This window comes from Corapipo altera, unplaced genomic scaffold, assembly GCF_003945725.1.
Source record: "Corapipo altera isolate COAL_440 unplaced genomic scaffold, ASM394572v1 48b, whole genome shotgun sequence".
NCBI lineage: Eukaryota > Metazoa > Chordata > Aves > Passeriformes > Pipridae > Corapipo > Corapipo altera.
The window spans coordinates 12470445-12490578 of record NW_020884884.1 but is presented as its reverse complement, the minus strand read 5'-3'; the positions used below and the strand labels follow the sequence as shown (position 1 = coordinate 12490578).

The following is a 20134-nucleotide window of genomic DNA, read 5'->3' as shown; positions in this document are numbered from 1 at the left end:
AAAAAAAATTATTGTAGCAAATAATCACTCTACATTATAGAAAACATTTTATGCTTAAGAAGTTAGCAAAACAACACATCTTGTTTTAAATAGTTGTTACAAAGGTTTAACAGTAGCAATGCAATATGCATAGCATCAGTAGAAGTTCAGCTGGAGAGCAAATGGAATAAAAACTTTTTCCCGGACCTATAATAGAAAATGTAGCACATACTTTCTTTTCTGACTAAGAAGAAAGATCAACAATAAGTCTGAACAGTGCCCTAAATGCACCAGTGAGCTCTTTTGCTGGTCAAATAGCAATAAAATGGCTAAATGTGTTTGTTGACAAAAGATTTGTCATGGGCACAGTGCCAAGAGTCTGCCACCAGATATCACAAAGCACTACCGGACACAGAAAAGACTCCAAGATACAAATAGATTTGCTAAGCATTTAATTTTTCTGGAGGGTTGAGACCTGTCTTTTTTCTGAACTAAAAGGCATAGAAGAGATTCTAATGGAAAACCTCAGTCAATCTTTTCCATTAGGGAACTTTCTGTGGGTTTTCAACAATGGAAGGAAATATTTTTCCCTGAATTATTACATAAATATATAAAATAGACAAGATAAATATTTTGAGAAATCTTAATACAAGACAAAAATATTTAGCTTTCAGAAATGAGCAGTTCATGTGTTATCATCACTACTTTCATGCTATTCATAATCATCGTCTGTTTATAGAAACCATCTCTCATCTTACATTTCAAAGTCAACTTGTCAGCCCTTCAGCAGGAATGCTCTTTTGTATAGGTATTTGCATAGTGTTGAGCAAAAAGTGATCTTAAACCATGAAGGGGGTACACAGAAGGTCAGTTCTTTACCAGCTTCTCAAACAATCTCACAGCTTCTCAATGAAAGATAAAGGAAGTGGCTCAAACTGGTCAAAACATGATCCTGACAAAATCTTTTGTGAGAGCAAAATAACCCCTCTCAAGTCCATCAGCATATACAATGATTTGAAGCTCTTACTAAGATTTATTGTGTTCTTTGAGTGTCACAATAGTCAACTATTGTCTGGTAACCAGGCTGTTTATATTTCAAGAGAAAAACAAATCCAGCAGGAGGAAAAATGGTATCATACGTCTCTTACGCTGACAGAATTATGCTAAGAAGCAAGCAGCAGTGTGAGACTGATTTCAAAATAAGACTTCTCTGTACAGAAGAAGTGGTATAATGCAGTAAAAGTATAATACAATAAAATGTTTATCACTCTACTGGCATGCATGATGAAGTCTGATTTGCTAGGTTCCTTCATTCTTGGAATTATCCCAAAAACTACTAATTTATAATAATTGACACTATCTCCTGAGAAAGACTATGTGTAGTTCTACATTTATGTCTCTACAAGATACAAATTATTACTACAGCTAAAGCTGCAGTAGACACTTTATGATTAACTAAATGATTATGTTAAAACTAAAATGGTTGAAGCATTTGTAAAGCTCAGGTTATTATGCCAATAATTTATCTTTGCATTTTCTGGAATGTTCATCTGAAACATAAATTAAATTCATAGCTAGTTGTGTCTGTTTCAGATTTATGAAAGATATTCTGATGCAATAAATAACAGCAGCTACTGAATTTGCCATAGTGTTTTACTCACTCTCACTCATGTAGTTACGGGTTTATAATTTTTAGTGCTCTGTGATTAAAGATGGGTATTGAAAAGCAAGTTCTCCCCTTTCACGGTATAACACTTAGACTAAGATAACAAGTTCTGATCTGTTCACTCTAAGTTCTCTGTCTTATGCAATCTGTAAAACCTCTCCAGTGATGGGAGCTGACTTGCCAAAATGAGAACAGCAGGCTGCCTTCCACTGTTTCCAGGCACCCTACCTACTACTCCCTCCTAAAAGAAGTCTTTTGGGATCCAAGGAAAACAAATCTAACAGCATGTAAAGTGGGATTATTTTTAACTGAAGAATTCAATGCTATGTAACCCAGTACCATCAGTGAAACTTAGGACATTACTAGGACACTGAATTTGCATATTCCTCTGCTACAACCATCAAGAAGAACATGCTGATACAGACACTAATATACACTGAAAAAAGAACAATACAGAACACTACAATGATCCACATGTCCAATTTGAGTTGTGCTTAATTAGGTCTGCCACTGGTATCAAACCTCATGTTCAACAATATTTTACTAATGACATTATTTTGAATATGATATTCAAACAAGCAGTTAAAGACATACCTGTTCAGAAAAAATACCATTTAGTATTAAATCAAAGACAAGTGGAGAGAGCTGTCATTGCTCAGTATGGAGAAGACTCCAGAGAGACCTCATCACGGCCTTCCAGTACTTAAAGGGGGCTTACAAAAAGGAGGGAGAGGGACTTTTTATACAGGCAGACAGTGACAGGACAAGGGGTAATGGTTTTAAATTGAAAGACAGTAGGTTTAAATGAGATGTTAGGAAGCAATTCTTTACTGTGGGGGTGGTGAAACACTGGAACAGGCTGCCCAGAGAGGTTGTGGATGCCTCATCCCTGGAAGTGTTCAAGGCCAGGTTGGATGGGGACGTGAGTAACCTGATCTAGTGAGTGGCATCCCTGCTCAAGGCAGGGGGATTGGAACTAGTTAATCTTTAAGGACCCTTACAACCCAAACTATTCTATGATTCTATGAAATCAACTCTTTGCAACTTAGTATTTATTAGCAGTCAAAAATATGCTATAATAGTGCCCAAAAACCTACTTGGAAATCACAGAATATTCCAAGTTGAAAGGGACCCACAAAGACCAAGTCCAACTCCTAAGTGAACGGCCCATATGGGCATTGAGCCCACTACCTTGATGGTGTTCTAACCAACTGAGCCAATCTAATGTAAGACCAAATGTGGGGTGTTAGGCTTTACTGATCTTTCAGTTTGTACAGTCACTACCATTAAAGGCTTCTGTTTAGAGTTTCAGGCATACAAGCAGAATGTACAGGAAGGTAAATACTACCATATGTCAAACCTTTGAAGATGTATTATGTTCACTCAGTGTCTTTTCAAAGAGCATGCACATTCAGTGTAGGATGGACTTAAAAAAAAGATAAATTACAGCTGTGCCTATACAACATGTACAGTTGTAGAAGTCAATACTCATTCACCTTCAAAGTCAGCCTGCTGTGAGACAAATTTGGACCAGGAATTGTTTTACTGCTATGATGAGATAAAAATTTTCCTGTTAACCCAGATCATTACATCAAGCTCAGCAGTGAAATAGTATGACTGCATTTCTCCTACTCAAAGCAATATCTGGAGAGGATAGACTAGAAACATCATTACACATATCTTCCAATGCAGATATGGTCCTAGATCATACAAGGAAAATGATAAAAATATGCTTCACCATAGAGAGACAGTAGTTCTCTGAGATAATACATTTTTTACCACACAGAGAAAGAAACTTTGCCTGCATAGTACTGTATGACTTCTTATAGTTCATTTACTTTTCGGAAATTTAGCAGCATAAATAATTATTTTTTTTTTTATGGATTCAGTAACAGGTCAATAAGTCTGGAGATTTTACAGTGTAAAAGCAGCAGCAAATCTAACATGAAAGTAACAGAACGAAATTATTCTATTTTCTAACACAGAAAGGTAAAGATCAGTTTCTGGGCAAACAAATGTTAAAGCTACACAACAAATCAACAGCAAAATAAATGAAAGTTTATCTAATTATTAGATAGACTTTCTAGCAACTGCTTCACTAAAGTACATTTTTTTTCTTATGCTTTCTGCTGATTTCCTAATTTAATTGTTTTCAGGATAAGGAAATGAGATAGGGAAATGGAAAACACATTAGAGACACTAGAAATAACATTTATTTTGAATTCTATTGCATTAAATCCCTCTAATGACAGCTTTGAGAGTACAGAATTAAATAAAGAAAGCTAGACTGCTAAAACAGGTAACATATCACATAAGCCTTCCTGCTACTGAAAACTGAAATCTTCATAAATGATGTAAGGTATGCAGAAAGTTTAAATGATGAAGAATAGCTTTAATATTACTCCATTATGTACGCTAATATTACACTAAAGTTTCTAGTTGGGAGTTTGACCCTGGCTCAGGCCCAAGCCCTTTCACACATCTTTAGTGAATCCTTAATGACTACAGACAAAGAGGCATACATATATAGTTCAGATACATTTTGAAATTAATGGATAACTTTATAATGATGAATATTATATTCAGGTTTTCAGTATATGAAAAATGAGGCTCTGTGCTTGAGTGAGAATGATGCCTCATCCAAACTTAGAATCACAAAATGGTTTAGGTTGAAAGGGACCTTGAAGATAATCTTGTTCCAACCCCACTGCCACAGGCATGGACATCTTTCACTAGAGCAGGTTGCTCAGGGCCCCATCCAACTTGGCCTCACTAATGCAGAGTGCAGGAGATAAGGTTTAACAATCCAGTCAGTTTGAGCTTACATGCCGGTTCCTATTTATGTTCAAAGTAAATTTATATGAACACACACACACAAATGTTTGCAAAAAGATAAAGCATTGATCGAAACAGGATTTGCTACTGCTTGCAAATTGTTCTTTAAATTGTTCTCTAAAGACTAAAGAACAAATGACACTATATAAAAGATGCCATTATGTTAGTCATTTGTTGATACAACATAGTTACTTTTTGCTGGCATATTTCTAAGGTAATCAAAAGCTTTATGTTATGATTATATTTAGTTAATACTACTATGACACCAATTAAATAAATTTTTCCTAGAAAACGATAAGGAGCATTATGAATAGGAAAAGTTGAAGGCAAAGGGATTTCCTCAGTAGCTGAAACAATAGCAAGTGTGACAATTGACTCTTAATTCAATTACAAAGGAATTTTAGAGGACAACTGGCAACCTTAACTAGTTTAAGAAAAGCATTCCCAATAGTACACTAGCAAAATCTAAGTTTCTACTTGTTAGTTGCCATGTCTGAAATCCAAGCTGAAGATTCTCTCTTCTTTCAGTTTAAAATCCCCTCATAAAATGCATAAAAAAGTAAACAAAAATGCAAATCATGAACATGTTATAGTTATACGTGGTAATCTAGGATGAGGTATGTTCTTTGCTAACAAAAACACATGCACTTCTAGAACCTACTGACACCAAAAAACCTTTTTATTTGAACAATTCAACTAGAAAATAAAGACAACATGCAACTATGCACGAAAAACTATGCAAGAAGTTATTTTAAGTGGATTTTGAAATTAACAACTTGCAAGAATATTGTTACTTATTGTCATAAATAACCAGCTCAGATGATGCAAGGAAAGAAAACTGCAATGGTTAACATTTAACCCTTTTCAAATACCAACTATAAAACTGCCCTACATATGCAATCCATGCTGTTTAATATTATTTCCATTGTTTGAGCTGCTTCCACAATGATTTAACCACATACTTAAATCCGGTGGGATCACTCTTACAAATGAGGTGAAATAGATCCCTGAAATCTTATAAAATCCGGTTCTGGGAATGGCTGCAGCTAGTTCTGAAAATTTAGTATGCAGAAGAACACATTTTCAAAAAAATTACCAGTAAATATTACTTATAATTGCATATCTTTTAAAACTCGGTCTTCTGGAAACTAATGATTTGAATATTTAATCTCATGATTCAGTATTTAAAACTTTTGGGGTTGAATACATAAGCTTCTGGAAATTTTTTAATTAATAGCCATATTAATTGAAGTGTGCAAGACAATATTAGAAGAATTAGTTATGAGGTCTGATGAAGCCTGAGGTAAAACTTAACTCCTGAGAAGAATATTTAATACTTTTGCAATTGTCCCTCAAACTTCTTTCCCACTCTTTCACAAGCCTCCCCAGCCAGCTGACAATTTCATCATTGCAGTAGCCTGTGATGAGAAAGCTTTTCAAACCCATATAGAAATTCGAAGGTTAAAAGGAAAAACTGAAGTCAGAATATGTATCTAGTGGATACTAGAGTATTAAAATTACTTATTTTGCTGTGTAAGGTGACAACCATGTTTTTCACCAGATGGTGTTCTTTCAAGACATTGTGCTTCATTCTTAGATAGAACAAACAGGATTAATCAAATCTGAGGCATACAAATGTGTTCAGGTCTGAGTTCACCAGGAAAGAGAGCTACATCCTAGCCATTAGCAGACAGAAAAAAGAGTTTTAAGCTGCCAAGGAATGTACTAATGTATCTTTGCACTGTCGTAGCTTTATAATAAAAGAGAAAAATAGTAATAACGGCTCGAGGTTTATGGTAATTTTCAGCTAAGGTTCTCAAAACAGTAACTTGCCTGCAAAAAAAAATTGAATGCTTCTTGGTTACAGACTTTTTCTTCATGTGATATTGATCTGTACTTTATAGTTGTGGTTTTTGTTTTTTTTTTAATCAGCACATAGGCTGCTTATCCTAGTATGGGCTTCCTTTATACTAACTCACAGAACTTTTCTCTTTTACTTTTTTTCTTTTTCTTTTACTTGAGCCTTCTGGCCTTATTTTACCTTAGTTCTTGTTCTTAAATACTTTTTATTTTTGATAATTTTTGGGTCATGATCCATTGTTGTTGTTATTATTATTATTATTCAAATGCAATTTTAAAGACTACAGAAAAGTTCTAATACTTCTAAAAAGAATTTATTAAGTTTCATTAAAGTTACTCTCCTGTAGCACAACTTAACATCTGATATGATGGCTTTATGCATACTATATATACATACACAGTGAGTCCTTTTTCAACATTGAACTATTTGTATATGTTTACAAGTGTTACATAGCAAATTTTTCTCAAATATGTCTCTTGGTACCATGAAGAATCAAAATGTAAAAAAGCTGAATTCAAAAATACTTGATCTTCAGTCTACAAGAACTTTTAAATATAAAGGTTAGTTACAATATGAAGATAAATACTGAAGTTTGTTACTTTGAGAATTTGAAGAAATAAAAAAAATAGAATGTGAAAAATAAAATTACTTCTATATAAGGGAGAGCATACTGTCATTTTCAGAGACACAATGAAAGAGCTTGAACACTGTTATATTCTTGTAGATACAATTGGTCTCCTGAGGTTGGGTTTAAGGTACACTGGCAAGGCTGTAGGTGTAGTATTAGTAAATGTTTCTACTACCTTTTTAAGTGTGCCATTTGAAGTATTTCCTGAGCACAATAACACAAGCATTTTAAGACATAACATTATAAGGCATTATCATTATAATAGCTATCAGCTATACATTACAAAAGACTGCAAGTGCAAGTGCTGCCAACATTATTCAACCAGTAGCAGAATGTCAGGCCACTCTGAAGGAATGCAGAGATATTTGCCCACCTAAAATTGTTCAATGTTTTTAATGAATTATGCTCAAAAGGTCTTTTTTTCTGAGAATTTACTCAAAGATTCAAGGGCCTGCAACTGAATTTATACTCTAGTTTTGTAGGGCTGTCCCACAGAGTAGTCACATCAGCATGTAAAAGCCATCAGCACTTTGGGAGAGCTTTAAATTTAAAACCCTGTATTTGTAGATACAGAATTAGCACAATAACGACTGATATTGAAAATAAAGTTTTCCTGTTTTGGTTCACATTTGATTCATATGCTGTAAATCATACTGGAATAATCCAATAAATGTTTTCTTAATTAATTACACTAACCTGTTTGTCTAGAAAGAAAAGGTAGTCTGTGAACAGAAGAGCTGAAATCTTTTGCCCCTTTCAGACTAAAACAGCTAGATGGGCTCTGCCTATCTTCCAAGTTTATAGAGAGAGACTGCTCCAAGACTGTAGAACAAGCAGAGCTGGCATTAAGCTGGAAAAGAGCATCTTGTGCTTTCTTTTTTTCTTTTTTTAGCATATTTACCAGAATATCTGCACGATACATTAAGGAAATAATTAAGAATTTATTTTTTTTTAATATATATAGAGCAACAATCATCCACCTCAGTTTTTCCAAACAGCAGACTCATTTTTACTAAACATTAACAAATTCACACATTGACCACAAATTGTTGATCCCATTCAATCAACTCCTGATAAAAGCATTTACATACAAACAGGAAGGAAAAGTCTAGGATCTTATTGCCATTGTGTGACACTTCCTTTTTATTTTTAAAATTTTGTAATAAACAAGACTTCCAAACAAAAGAAAAGAACATTTTAACTTACAGGTAGCCTCGCAAATGTTTAGGCTTTTCACAGTAAGAAGGTTTATTAAAATGCAGAAAAGGTCTTTAGGAAATTTCTTGCAATAACATTATGCATTTACTGGAAGTATATTTGGTACAAACACATTTTGCCTAACAGCTCATAGAGGGCGTACAATGGAAATCCTGTGTGTGTTCAGATGAAACCACAGAAATCCCTGTGATATGTTTTTGATATGTTATTCATTTTAATACTAATTAATCTTCTAAATGAACAGCAAAAAATCTAAGTAGTCTTTAGGGAATATAATTAACTTGACTAGGTAGTAATAGTAAAACACTTTCCAATGCAGTTGTTATGATAGCTTCTAGTTATTGTAGGCAAGAAGGAACTCATAGTTTATTAACTAAACAGCTTCCATACTTCCCACCACTTCATCACATTAGACATGTTATTAATGTGATGATGTACAGTCACTTAGCAACTCTCTAAATCAGTCTTGTCTTCAAAGTCTTAATTCTTACGTACTCCCTATATAATTCTAACATGGATTTCCACAAGTTTCCTTCTCGTACAAACAAAGCTGTGTAAATCTACTCAGCACAAGTGCATTTGATAGAGATATTTTGCTTTTTTTCCCATACTAATGGAATAATTCATTTCAGGAAGAAATGTTTCTGGGAATTCAGACATTAAAATTGACAAAAAAATTGAAGTCTTTTTTGAAAGGAATGAGTCAGAGTTTTAGATAAATTTATTTGAAATTGCACCTTGGAAAATGGAAATATTATTATCTGTGACAGAGCAGAATTAGAGAAGCTTTCCCAACACCTCCATTCAGACTGGTAGCATGTTATACCCCAATGAAGAATGCTATTTTCATTCGACATTTAAAATTCATCAGAAATTGCTGAGCACAAAGAACACAACTGGGTTTGCTCTTTACTAGTATCTGTGAGAGAATCTCTATTATCTTTAAACTTAGCAAAACCATATTTTTTTCTCTGCCATATTCAAATTTTACCCAATGAGTAGCCACAAAGTTAGGGACACCACGATGTTGCAGTTTGCCCACAGTTCTGTCAATCTGCTAAAAATAACTCCCACCCACTGCGCTACAGCACAGCTACTCATGTTTCTTGTGAGGCAGTGAAATGGATGAAGCACGTCTGAGCAGTTTAGTACTTTTATGTCCAAAAAGCTTTAGCTTTAAATTTTAAAGTTAAATGTAAAAAGTACAACTTTTATATTTGTTCTAAAGGCATATAGCCCAATAGTCCCCAAAGTAGCAGTTCATTTGGCTAAAAATAACACATACAGGAAATTCTATTCTTTGTAAGGTAATAAATTGGTTTTTATACTGCATGAGAGTTTTCCCCTCTAAAAAATGGTTTAATTTGCTTGAGGAGAGTGTTTTAGGTGTGACTTGACCCACACTATTTGGATATTGGGTGGACCATTCTAAAGCTAAATGGTGCTCGGATCCAGGATTTTGATTTGGGTTACAATCGAAAGAGACGCAGGTGCAAAGCAGAAGTCCTGTTACACAAAAGTTGGGAATTGAGTATTTGCTCATTTGCTCACTGCATTTGCTTTAACACAGTGGGGGTAGCTTCCATACAGCCTATCTCACATATACAAAACCCATTGTAAGCCAAACTGTAAGCCCATCTCAAAACAAAATAATATTTTTTTCCTCGCAAAGGATACTGATTTCATTGTCTCTTTGCTGCAGAAGGTCTTTAAGTTTTTCCATTTCTTCTCCTGATTCTTTGTTAGTGTCTTCTTCTTCAGAGATGTTTTGTGAGAGCAGTTTTTTATCAGAAGTTTTGGGATGATTCATCAGTTGCTATTAGGAGAAACAAAAAAAGCATACTCTTTTACCTTTACCTCCAGCTCAGTATTATTCTACTCTGAGATGGTCTAGCTATGGTATGAAAGGTAAAGCCTTTCTAGGCTCTTGGTAGAACAAAATCATGCCACCAGTTGACTGTCAACTTACATCTACTGTGTCAAGTAGGGAACAAACTGTATTGGTCAATCTTCACTACCAAGCGTACAGTTTACTTTACTCTCAGACATAAATTAGACATAAATTCCAGCGTTCTCTAGTATGACAGAACTTTCAATATTAACAATATAACTAAAAATAATTATTTAAGGACAATAAATTAAGATCAGGAATGTATACATTGTTTTATTGGAAAAACTGTATCCCAAAATACAGAAAAGTATTATCTTCTATTGCTTTCCTCACTAGTTTCATAATTAACAAGCATATCTTGTTTGCTCAATGATTCAGAAGGGCTTGCAACACCTTCAGGAGAGTTAGTATAACAGATTCAGGGATTTAGTGGTTTTAATCTACATTTTCATATCTTTCAACATAATTGTCCAAAATAAGGCCTTCACAGTGCTGGAAATACAGACGGGAAGAACAAGCCATAACACAAATAACTAGTCTGTGTTGATTCCAATAAGTACCAGTGCTCTATTACAATTTACTGCATACTGAGATCCTTGCTGAGGTTTCCACAAAACACTGGTGAATTTTTCCAATTAAATTTAAAATTTCTATCAGTCCTCCAAGCACTTCAAAGTTCAGGTGCTTTACCCTTCTTCAGCACCCCTCAACTGTATTGCATTTTTTTTAACACTTTTCAACAATGAATGTCTTCAAGTTATTTTCAGAGTGCCAGCTGCACTTCCATCCATGTTTAAAAAAATACCTTCATATGAATGAAGCAATACTTGATCTTGCGCATGTCAGCACCAACATCCAGAGTGCTATCAGAATCGTTATCTTTGAGAAATGTTTCAATTAACTCATCCAACCTGAAAATACACAGCATTTTTTAGGAGAAGAAAAAAAAATCGCAAACAAGCAGACAACTCTGCAAAGTGGTGTGTCAAATACAACACAAAATGTACCAAGCTCCCAGATATTAGTAGGCTATTTTCCTTCAAGGTCCATGCATTTGAAACGTACTTTTGTTCTGATTACTAAAAGCTGGATTTGATACTGGAGATCCAACAACTGCATATCTGAACATACTTGCACCTGCTAAGAAAGAGTTCTGGAACTAACAGCATCAAAAAAGTAATATTTTCTTTTTCTCATTTATTTTATAACCTTTTATTCTTTGCTATCTTACAATTGACAAAACCGAAAGCCTGTCCTCTCAGAAGACTAGATTTTTAGAGACTTTGGACAGAGGATTTGCTACTATATATGATTATTTATGCAAAAGAAAAGTCTACTTCCTTTTCTACTACAATAGTCAGCAGACAGCATAGCTTTCATACATAAAATTACCTGCTCCAACCACCAAGCAAAGCAAACTATCTTTTAATGCAGGTATTTACAGATTTCTCAAAGACCTACTGCTCTTCTTCTGAATAATGAAATGCAGTAAGTATTTTATTCTCTTGCAATGTGTTCTTTATAAACAACTGACAAAATCTTCCTTAGGGAGATACTATTCTTATTTCAGTAATTCAGTCTTCATAAGACAATCTGGACACAGAAGCCTTTTTATTTTTCAAAACCAAATTAAAACCTGGAAAGCTATACGGCCATAATATACCATGCTTCTAAGTTGGATGTCACAGCTATATTGATAGAGTCAGACTTCCCCTTGCATTCTCTCACCATCTTTCCAGGTTTTGCATTCCAGGATGCATTGCAGATCATTCTCAAGACAAAGGGAAGAGGATTTCTAATCCCACACTAGCCCCTTAACCCACTTACATTTCTGGAAAACAGCAAGTGCAAGTTCAAACTCCACCAACTGGTTTTAGATTTATGGCTTCCTGGTTCCTGACAGATGCTATTACAAGTATTTAGAAGGCAAATGGTGGGAAACAATGACAGGCATATACCCTGTAAAGCACAATTTTATAATTTTAAATGCTTATTTAGCTTATTATCCTCAGAAGACAAACTTAAGTTCTGAACCTGAGCCAAGGTATCTAAGGTAGCTGCAGCCAGTACACAACTGCCTGAAAAGGGCAAGAGTTCAGAACCATCTCTGTGCCTAGTGTTTCTTTTGGATGAGTTTTGTTCAGCTCCTCAATTAATATGCAAGCCTTTTGAATGTTATTTCATAGTAATTTAAGTGATTTAGCAGTTCAAGGATTGTGAAAACAACATATGAATTTATATAGTAGCAAGATTTTAATTTTTACAAATGAAAAAAACCTAACAATGCTACTTCATTGCAGAGATGTTAACAAAATAAATCAAGGAGACAATAAAGAATCACAGGAGGAGAGGAAAAATACAACTGAGAATAAGTACAAAAAAGAATACAGACTATACATTTTCTTTTTCCTAATATAGATTAGACAAGGTATGTCTGCCTGCTAGGTGGCACAGAAACAAATGACAACAGAATTTACAAGGTGAATATTCTTTTACTTATCATATTCCTGACTCAAACAGTTTATTATATTTATCTCTACAAATATCCATAAAAATGAAATTAAATATATGGAATATATGAAAAGTCAAGCACAGAGTTATGTAAAATAGGACTGTAAAAGATTTACGTATTTCATATAGGACATGCACAGTTAAAACTCCAACCTATTCTTTCTAATCAAAACATTTCACACAGGCTGTAGTTGCCCTCCTATCGAAAGGGACAAAGTGAGAAAAACCTTTCTAAAAGTAAAGGAGAGCCAAAATGGCTTTTGGTTTTCATTCCATTTCTTTTAAGAGATGAATAATACCCTTCTCCTCAGCAATAACGATATCTTCTGAGGTAGTCACCTATCTTTAATGTAAGATGGTCACTTTAACTTATTTAAATTTGAGGGCATTTTGTTATACTGGTGAGTTACATCAGAAAAGACTACATTAATCTGAAATAAAAGTAACTAACCACAAGATACTTCCACTGAAAGTATTAAACTAACATAAGAAACCCCCCTAAAAATACATTTTAGAAATCCTAAACTTTCTATCTTTGTGTAGAAAAAAATATTAAAACAAAAGTCTTTCATTTGTTGTAGTTAATAACATTAGCAAGCAGAATTTATGCTAATCAAAACTGCAGCATGGATAATCACAGCTAATTTCACATGACAGCAAAATCAGCATCATATGAAGATGTCTCATAACTCACAGAGATCCAAAATGGTTCTATTTTTTCCCTTTTCTCTTTTATGTTGTAAGGTAAAGGAAGTTACAGAGCATTAAATATTTATTATTTAATGTTATTACAGTAGATGAAGCCTCAAAAAGTAATTTTTCATACATTTCCATTCTTACTTTTAGGACTACAAGGTTCTGCCCTGAGGACAGCAGGCCTAACTTAGACTAATAAGAGCAAGGGTGTGCTGAGGCCTGTTGCCAGAACCCTGCTGTATCAGAAAGAATAGTTTTCCCAACAGAAATTCCCTGAAGGAGGAAGAATATGAAAGTATCAAACAAAGACCCATTTTCTGTGAAAAACAGCAGTAAACAAAGAATGAGGTTTTCTTTCTCAGTGCTCACCAGAAAAAAAAACAAAAACACAGATTACACACACACACAGAAGCTTTATAAGTCAATGTATAGTGTGAGTTAAGAGATTAATTTAAAACTAATTTTGATAGCGACCTTTTACAAATGAACACAGTACAAAAATAAAGGTATTGCAACGCTGATCCAGGCAAGTTTGAATCATGAAAACAGAATCTAAAACCACAAGCCGTATCAAGCACAAGTTCTTATGTTGATGATTGGAAGAAAACTCACAGTAGAACAGTCATAAACAGTTAGGATAGAAACGTGTTAAACTAACAGTGCTCTCTCATTAGTGACTGTGAATCAGTCCCAAATTCTTGGTCTAGCATTTCCCTTTTTATATCTTTTTTCTGCAAATAATGTAAACATACACTGTACTGCAGCTTGGAGACAGTTTTTACATTATCAGTTTTATTTCTCTTCTGTTGCTTTCCACCCTTCAGAAATTCTTCTCTAATGTAGACTGCTTACCATTTAGACCATGCATAAATCACAGAAGCTTTCTATCCACATTATTTCAGATTCCACCCAATTTTTCTGATAGCACAACTGCAAAATGATTAAATGAGCACTGTGCTATTTCACTTTTACCCATTCATTAAATAACAGACTTCCATATTTTTTAAAAAAATCCGCTTCTGAATCAGTCATATGTTTGGATGAACCAGGATGCAAATTACACAGCTGAAATGCATCAGAAAAGCACTCCCAGCCAACTGAGAGTATGTTTTTAAAGTCTGGAGCTCTCAATAGCTTGCAGGATGCATGGTCTCAAATCACAGATTTGGAAGGACTTGTTTTGACCTTGCTTTATGTGCCATGATTAATTTCTGGGAGAGCTTGCCTTTTAACCCATGATCCACTGTATATTATGTATTGAAACTAAGTTAACTTAAAGAACAATTAATTTTGTGTGTCAGCTGTGAAGCCTGTGACAAGCAAAATGGAAATCCAAGTTTATGAAAAATAGGCTGCTAACAAGGCAGCTACTAAAACACTTGTGGTAATCAGAGAGGTCTCTAATTAAAGAATTTTGTTTAGCTTGATTTTGTAATAGTTTTCATTGGTAACATACTTGATATCAATTTCTCCTTCACATATTAATTCAGAAAATTATATTTAAGTTTAATAATGATGTCTATGTTCTTTAAAAAAAGTAACTCCACATCTCTACAAATGTCATGACTTGATCTAAAAAAGGCATGATAGTTGGAGCAGAATTACTATTATATTTAAGAACAGCTAACTTGAAGCTAAGTTAGTTTCAAGTGTGCATCTGTATGGGAAGACCATGGAGTTTCTAAGTAGTGGATTTTATGAATAATGCTATGGAAGACAGGAGAAACAAGGAAGGTTTTTCCAGGCATTGCTGTCAATGGAATGACAGAAGATAAAAGTACACAAAATACATTTGAGCTGGCCTTGAGAAGAGCTCTAATACATTACTGACAGGTAGTGCACATACACATATAGAGAGGATAATGCTGTATTCTTTATCCAGAAATAACTGCTTAGCCTCTAATTTAAAAAAAGTGTGTTAACTTCTGGGTGAACTAATAATAATTAAGTTAACTAAATAGTGGAACCAGTTACATAAGCCCTGGTATAGGCTGCATTGATCTGGTGCAGTCTTAGAGCACAGAAGGAAGAGCAGTAAGTCCCTGAGTGTCTTCCATTTCTACAGTATGGAAGATTTTTACGCTTTTTAAAAATATCTATATAGTCCTCTAACAACTATAACAACTATTACAGGAGATTCTTCTGAATTAAATGTCTGCCATGTGACAGATGTAAGATGTTGAAAATCATTAATTTCAATTATGATCTTTGTATCAGTAAAACTAGGGGTGATTTTGAATGGATGATAAAAAGACCAAGACTAGCTCATACAGGAAAAAAGTGCCTACAGTAATTCTAAACATGCAATTTTTTTGCAGAGAAGAAACATGTCAAGTGCTTGCTGAGGAGATGATTTCCTTCTTCAACAGCACTTTATAAAAACAAGCTGAAAGCATGTACATAAAGAAATGCTACTCACTGCCAACTAATATTTGTGGCCCTAACAGTAGTCCTATTCTAATCACTGAAGTATTTGTAAAAGTAGCAAGAGAAAATTAACCTTCAGTTTATCAAAATTTAAAAAATCAAAATATCTCTAAGGTAGAAAGAACTTGAAATAAAATGAAAGGACACAGAACAAGCATAACAACTATTTGAAGAAGCCAAAACTACTTATATGGATGAACACCAAGATATTCCTACAGTATAGATTGGAGAAGTAGTTTTAAAAAGATTCAGTAAAGTATCACTTACAGGTTATTAATTAGATGTAGAGACGCAAAAGAAAAAGATTTTCAGAATGAATTTATAGTGCCATAAGATGCAAACAGGTACTTAGTAGCACTTTCAGAAGAATTCAGCTGATCAATGAATTTCAGAGAGATTCAAAAAGCTTCTATGATCACTTTTGACCATATGTATTTGAAAATTGCCTCCAAGATTTTTTCAAGCATCTAAATAATCAACTAAAGCTATGTTATGTTTTCCCATACATCTCACTAATATTAGTTATACTATATTTCATTAAGATTCTTGGAACCATATGACATTAGATGACTGGTATAATTTTGAGCATTAGAAAACAGGACATTGTCTATCTTCATTCCACCCCCATACTAAAACAAACTCACTAACCTTTGAAAAGAATTCTACAGTTTATTATCTCTCAATAATTTCAATGTAAAAGGTGATCAGTTTAAATAATATAAGATTTTTTTTCCTACTTTCAGTGGCCTTGGAACAAAATGCAGGATCACAGAAAAGTATTTACACTTACTTTAAGCATCTAGCTCAGGCATCTGCATCAGGAACCTGAACCTTCTGTGCTGTCACTAAAGATTTTTTAACATATAAGAGAAAAAATGTCCTCTAGAGAAATACATTGATTTAATAGCATTCTAAATCAAGCATCTGAGCTAGCAGTTAATGTGAGACTACTTTATTGCTACGATAGCTTCTTTTCTCTTGAATACTGCCTACACAGCTCATGTCTGTCAGTCTGATAACTGCTACAGAAATCAACAGTCTGCAGAGCTGTGTTGACAAAAGGCAAGGTGACATGCCTTTATTTCTTCCACCTTGCAACTGAAATTCAACACTAACATCAGCAAATAAGAACATTTGCTCTGCTTTGTAAAGGAAGCCATTTGTTCAACAGCTTGAGTAACTCTTAAAGCTTTATATTGTACAACAGTGCAATATTGTTAATACCATGATAGCATACAGATGTCACAATGTTGAAACAGAAAAATGAAAGACAGAAAGAAGTAATGAGATATCCAGGATTTAAGTATGATGAACAATATATGACTGTTGAAGTAAAAAATAGAAGTGTCTGTAATAACATATGTATCTGAAAGAAATAAGGTAAAGTTATTAATAAATTAAAGTGCTAAGCCAGTACTTCCGGTCCTGTTCTTAGAGAATTCCAATTGGCAAAGGCTCTGGAAGCGTGGGTGCTCTGGAACACAGGACCTTGATTTGAAATCCTGACTTTCTGGGCACAGATTGTAAATTGCTAGTGAGCTCATTTATATGATTAAAAAAAATAAAAATCTCAAATGAATAAAAAAAAAAGGACTCTCCCTTTTACTTTTGGCATGCATTTTATAAAAGAAAAAAAACATCATTTGAAGGTAATTTAATTCTATTCTAAAGCATAACTCAGAAGCCTGTGAGAGTACAATTTCCTTGTATTTGGGATGTATGATGTTATTTTCTATTTTTTAAAAATAGTCCAAAGATCCCCTTTTTATTTTTTTCTCCTAAACAAGAAACCAGTTCTCCAGCTCAAAGAAATATTTAGATCAGCCCTTAACAGCTAAGGAAGTAGATGGTAAGATCCAAAGCAAGCAATTCAGATTTTGGAAGCATTTTATGAACTACATTCTGAACTACTTATGTAGTCTAGCTAAATTTTTTATGCTTTCCTTTTTAAATAAACAAAATGAGAGCAGCAGAATTCATTTATGTTTAAAATTTATGAGAATAAAGTAATAAAATAAAAAATATGACATATTAATGCAAATGCTTACCATTTAACATAGAATTCTGAAATAAGAATTACAGACAGCTGTAGCTTTAGTCACATGACTAAGTTCTGTTGTATTATAATTTACCATTCACAAGAAAAGTCAAGAGCATTTGTTTTCCATTTTGTTTTAAACAGTGAATGACAATAGAACATTGTAGTGATTCTTAGGAAAGCCTATCTGACACATTTTTTCCTTCCATTAAATGAATAATAAAAAAAATAAAATCCCTGAAGACACATATTTGATTTAAGTGTGGAAAAAAAACCAACGAAGTAACCTCAGCTTATTCATATACCAACATAAAACATTTAACAAATTCAATTGCATTGAGTAGCCCATTGATTTTATCTAGAATGTCCTGAACATAAGCAAGTGGAATGAAGCTCATTATTGCAAGAAATGTTTGGCATTTCTTAACTTCATAAGTCAAGAAACATACAAAATAAAATTTTAACGTATTATTAATACTTATTTCCTGGGCAATCACCAACACATCCTGCAACATACATGGAGAGCAAAAAACCTAAGCATTTTGTTAGACTAAAAAAATAATATTGGATCTACACATGTACCACTGGACTCAGTTTCATTTTGGCATCTGTCTTCTACTGAAAAGTGCCCGAGAAAAAGACTTGTGCAGGACAACAAAGTAAGTATGTTCTTAGTGCACGGAGTTTTTCACTGACATGTTTTATACCTTTCACCAACTGTGTTCAGAATCAAAGAATAAATTAAAAAACTGGTACAGAATATTTTGAGCAGATTAATTTTGCTCTGACCTCCCTAAAAATACATATGCCAAATCAGAATAAGAAGAATTAAAACACATCCATTTTTTATACAACTATACTTTGTAACACTTCTCCTTATTAGTTAATTATTTGCAATAAAATTAACTACAGTAAGACTTTCATTAAAGTCTAGGAATTTTGAAAAGATCTATATAAACTTGGATTATTTATAGACAGATATATATATACACATATATATACTGAGATACAGTTTATTTAAGTTTAAACAGAAGATATCCCAACTAAGCAAAAACGTCAAAACAGCATTTGAAATCCATAATTACCTTAATTAGAAATTCTTCTCTGCCATATTAAAAAAGCATCAATAATAATAATAAAAAAATCCCCTACGGTACTAGTCCCCTAAGAACCCTTCTTGGGTGGCAACTTGAATTAAAGCACAACACAGTATGTTGCATTATCACCTATACTATGTTTCTTTTCCTATTCTCCTGTCATAACAAACTGATCTATATGTCTCCTGATAAATAATATTATTCAGGTTTCATTATAGATGCAAAACTAGATGAAAATCACAAAATAGATATTTTTTAGCAATAGTCAATGATGATTTTATAAGGCTTCATCCAGGTCAGTACTTCTGTTTGGACTACTCACTGGTACATCTATTCTTTAATGTGAACTCTCCAGATAATGAACAGCTCCAAACTCAGATGGCCAGTCTCAAAAAACAGAACTGCCATAAAGATGTCATGTTATGTATTGATAGACTCTAACTGGAGACAGAGCACTTACATGCTATCTGCTGATCGTCATAAATGCTCAGAACATTTATGGACCTCAGGTTCAGACATGTAAAATCAGTGTGGTCACAAATGTTATTGCCATATGAAAGCAAGCTCAAAAAGTATTCATGTTAAAACCCATAGAAAGATATTTTCATTGAAGTAGTGACTTTTTATACTATCATTTGATTATACTTTCATTTGGGTGTTCAGTCCACATCAGTTTATGTGAGCACTGTTTACAACACACACAAATGCAAAACTCATAAACCCTGACATCCGATATTTTCCTCCACTTGAATTGTTTTTAAAAAGATTGACTTAGCTTGTGACATTCCATTCAACTACAGCATAGAGCACTAATAAGACAGTCTGACTGATGTATATGACAGTTATTCTCTAGCACTATCTCTGGCTCTCTGCTTGAAAAACCTCTGTACATCCAATTTTTTTGTTTCACTTTAAATCATACAAAAAATAATGATCCTTGAACAATGCCATTACATGGCATTGATGACTGATGAGAGTAATTGTTTGAGGTCATTCTTGTTTACTAGTGATCTTCAGGAGAAGCATTATATCCCAGTCATCAGTACTTAAGTGTTGTTCTATATTTTAATTGCAGAGTGCTTGTTCCAAAAATGAACTTATTTTTAAAACAACGAACACCTGTGGTACATGAGCCCGAGTAAACATAAATAAATGATAAATTCAAAGTTGAATATTCTCTGTTGACCTAATATAGCTGAGGTCCTTGACAGTTATTTCTCATTCTGTGTCTTATTACAGGTAGAAAGTCATTAAAGTCTCCTCCCTGCTTCTTTCTGAAGTAATCAG

The 20134-nt window shown here is 33.7% G+C and overlaps 1 protein-coding gene across 9 annotated transcripts in view; it reads right to left on the bottom strand.

Moving 5' to 3' along the window:
- KIF6 (kinesin family member 6) overlaps positions 1–20134 on the bottom strand; it is a 167679-nt gene that overhangs the window by 99405 nt on the left and 48140 nt on the right. For all 9 annotated transcript variants that reach the window (XR_003527361.1, XR_003527362.1, XR_003527363.1 and 6 more), the window contains 3 exons: positions 10884–10989; positions 9865–10003; positions 7666–7878 (listed from right to left, as the gene is read on the bottom strand). Coding sequence is in view for 6 of the 9 variants with exons in the window: in XM_027641239.1 (XP_027497040.1) it covers positions 7666–7878; positions 9865–10003; positions 10884–10989 (458 nt within the window). In the remaining 3 variants the exon portion in view is untranslated. The remainder of the gene's footprint in view (positions 1–7665; positions 7879–9864; positions 10004–10883; positions 10990–20134) is intronic.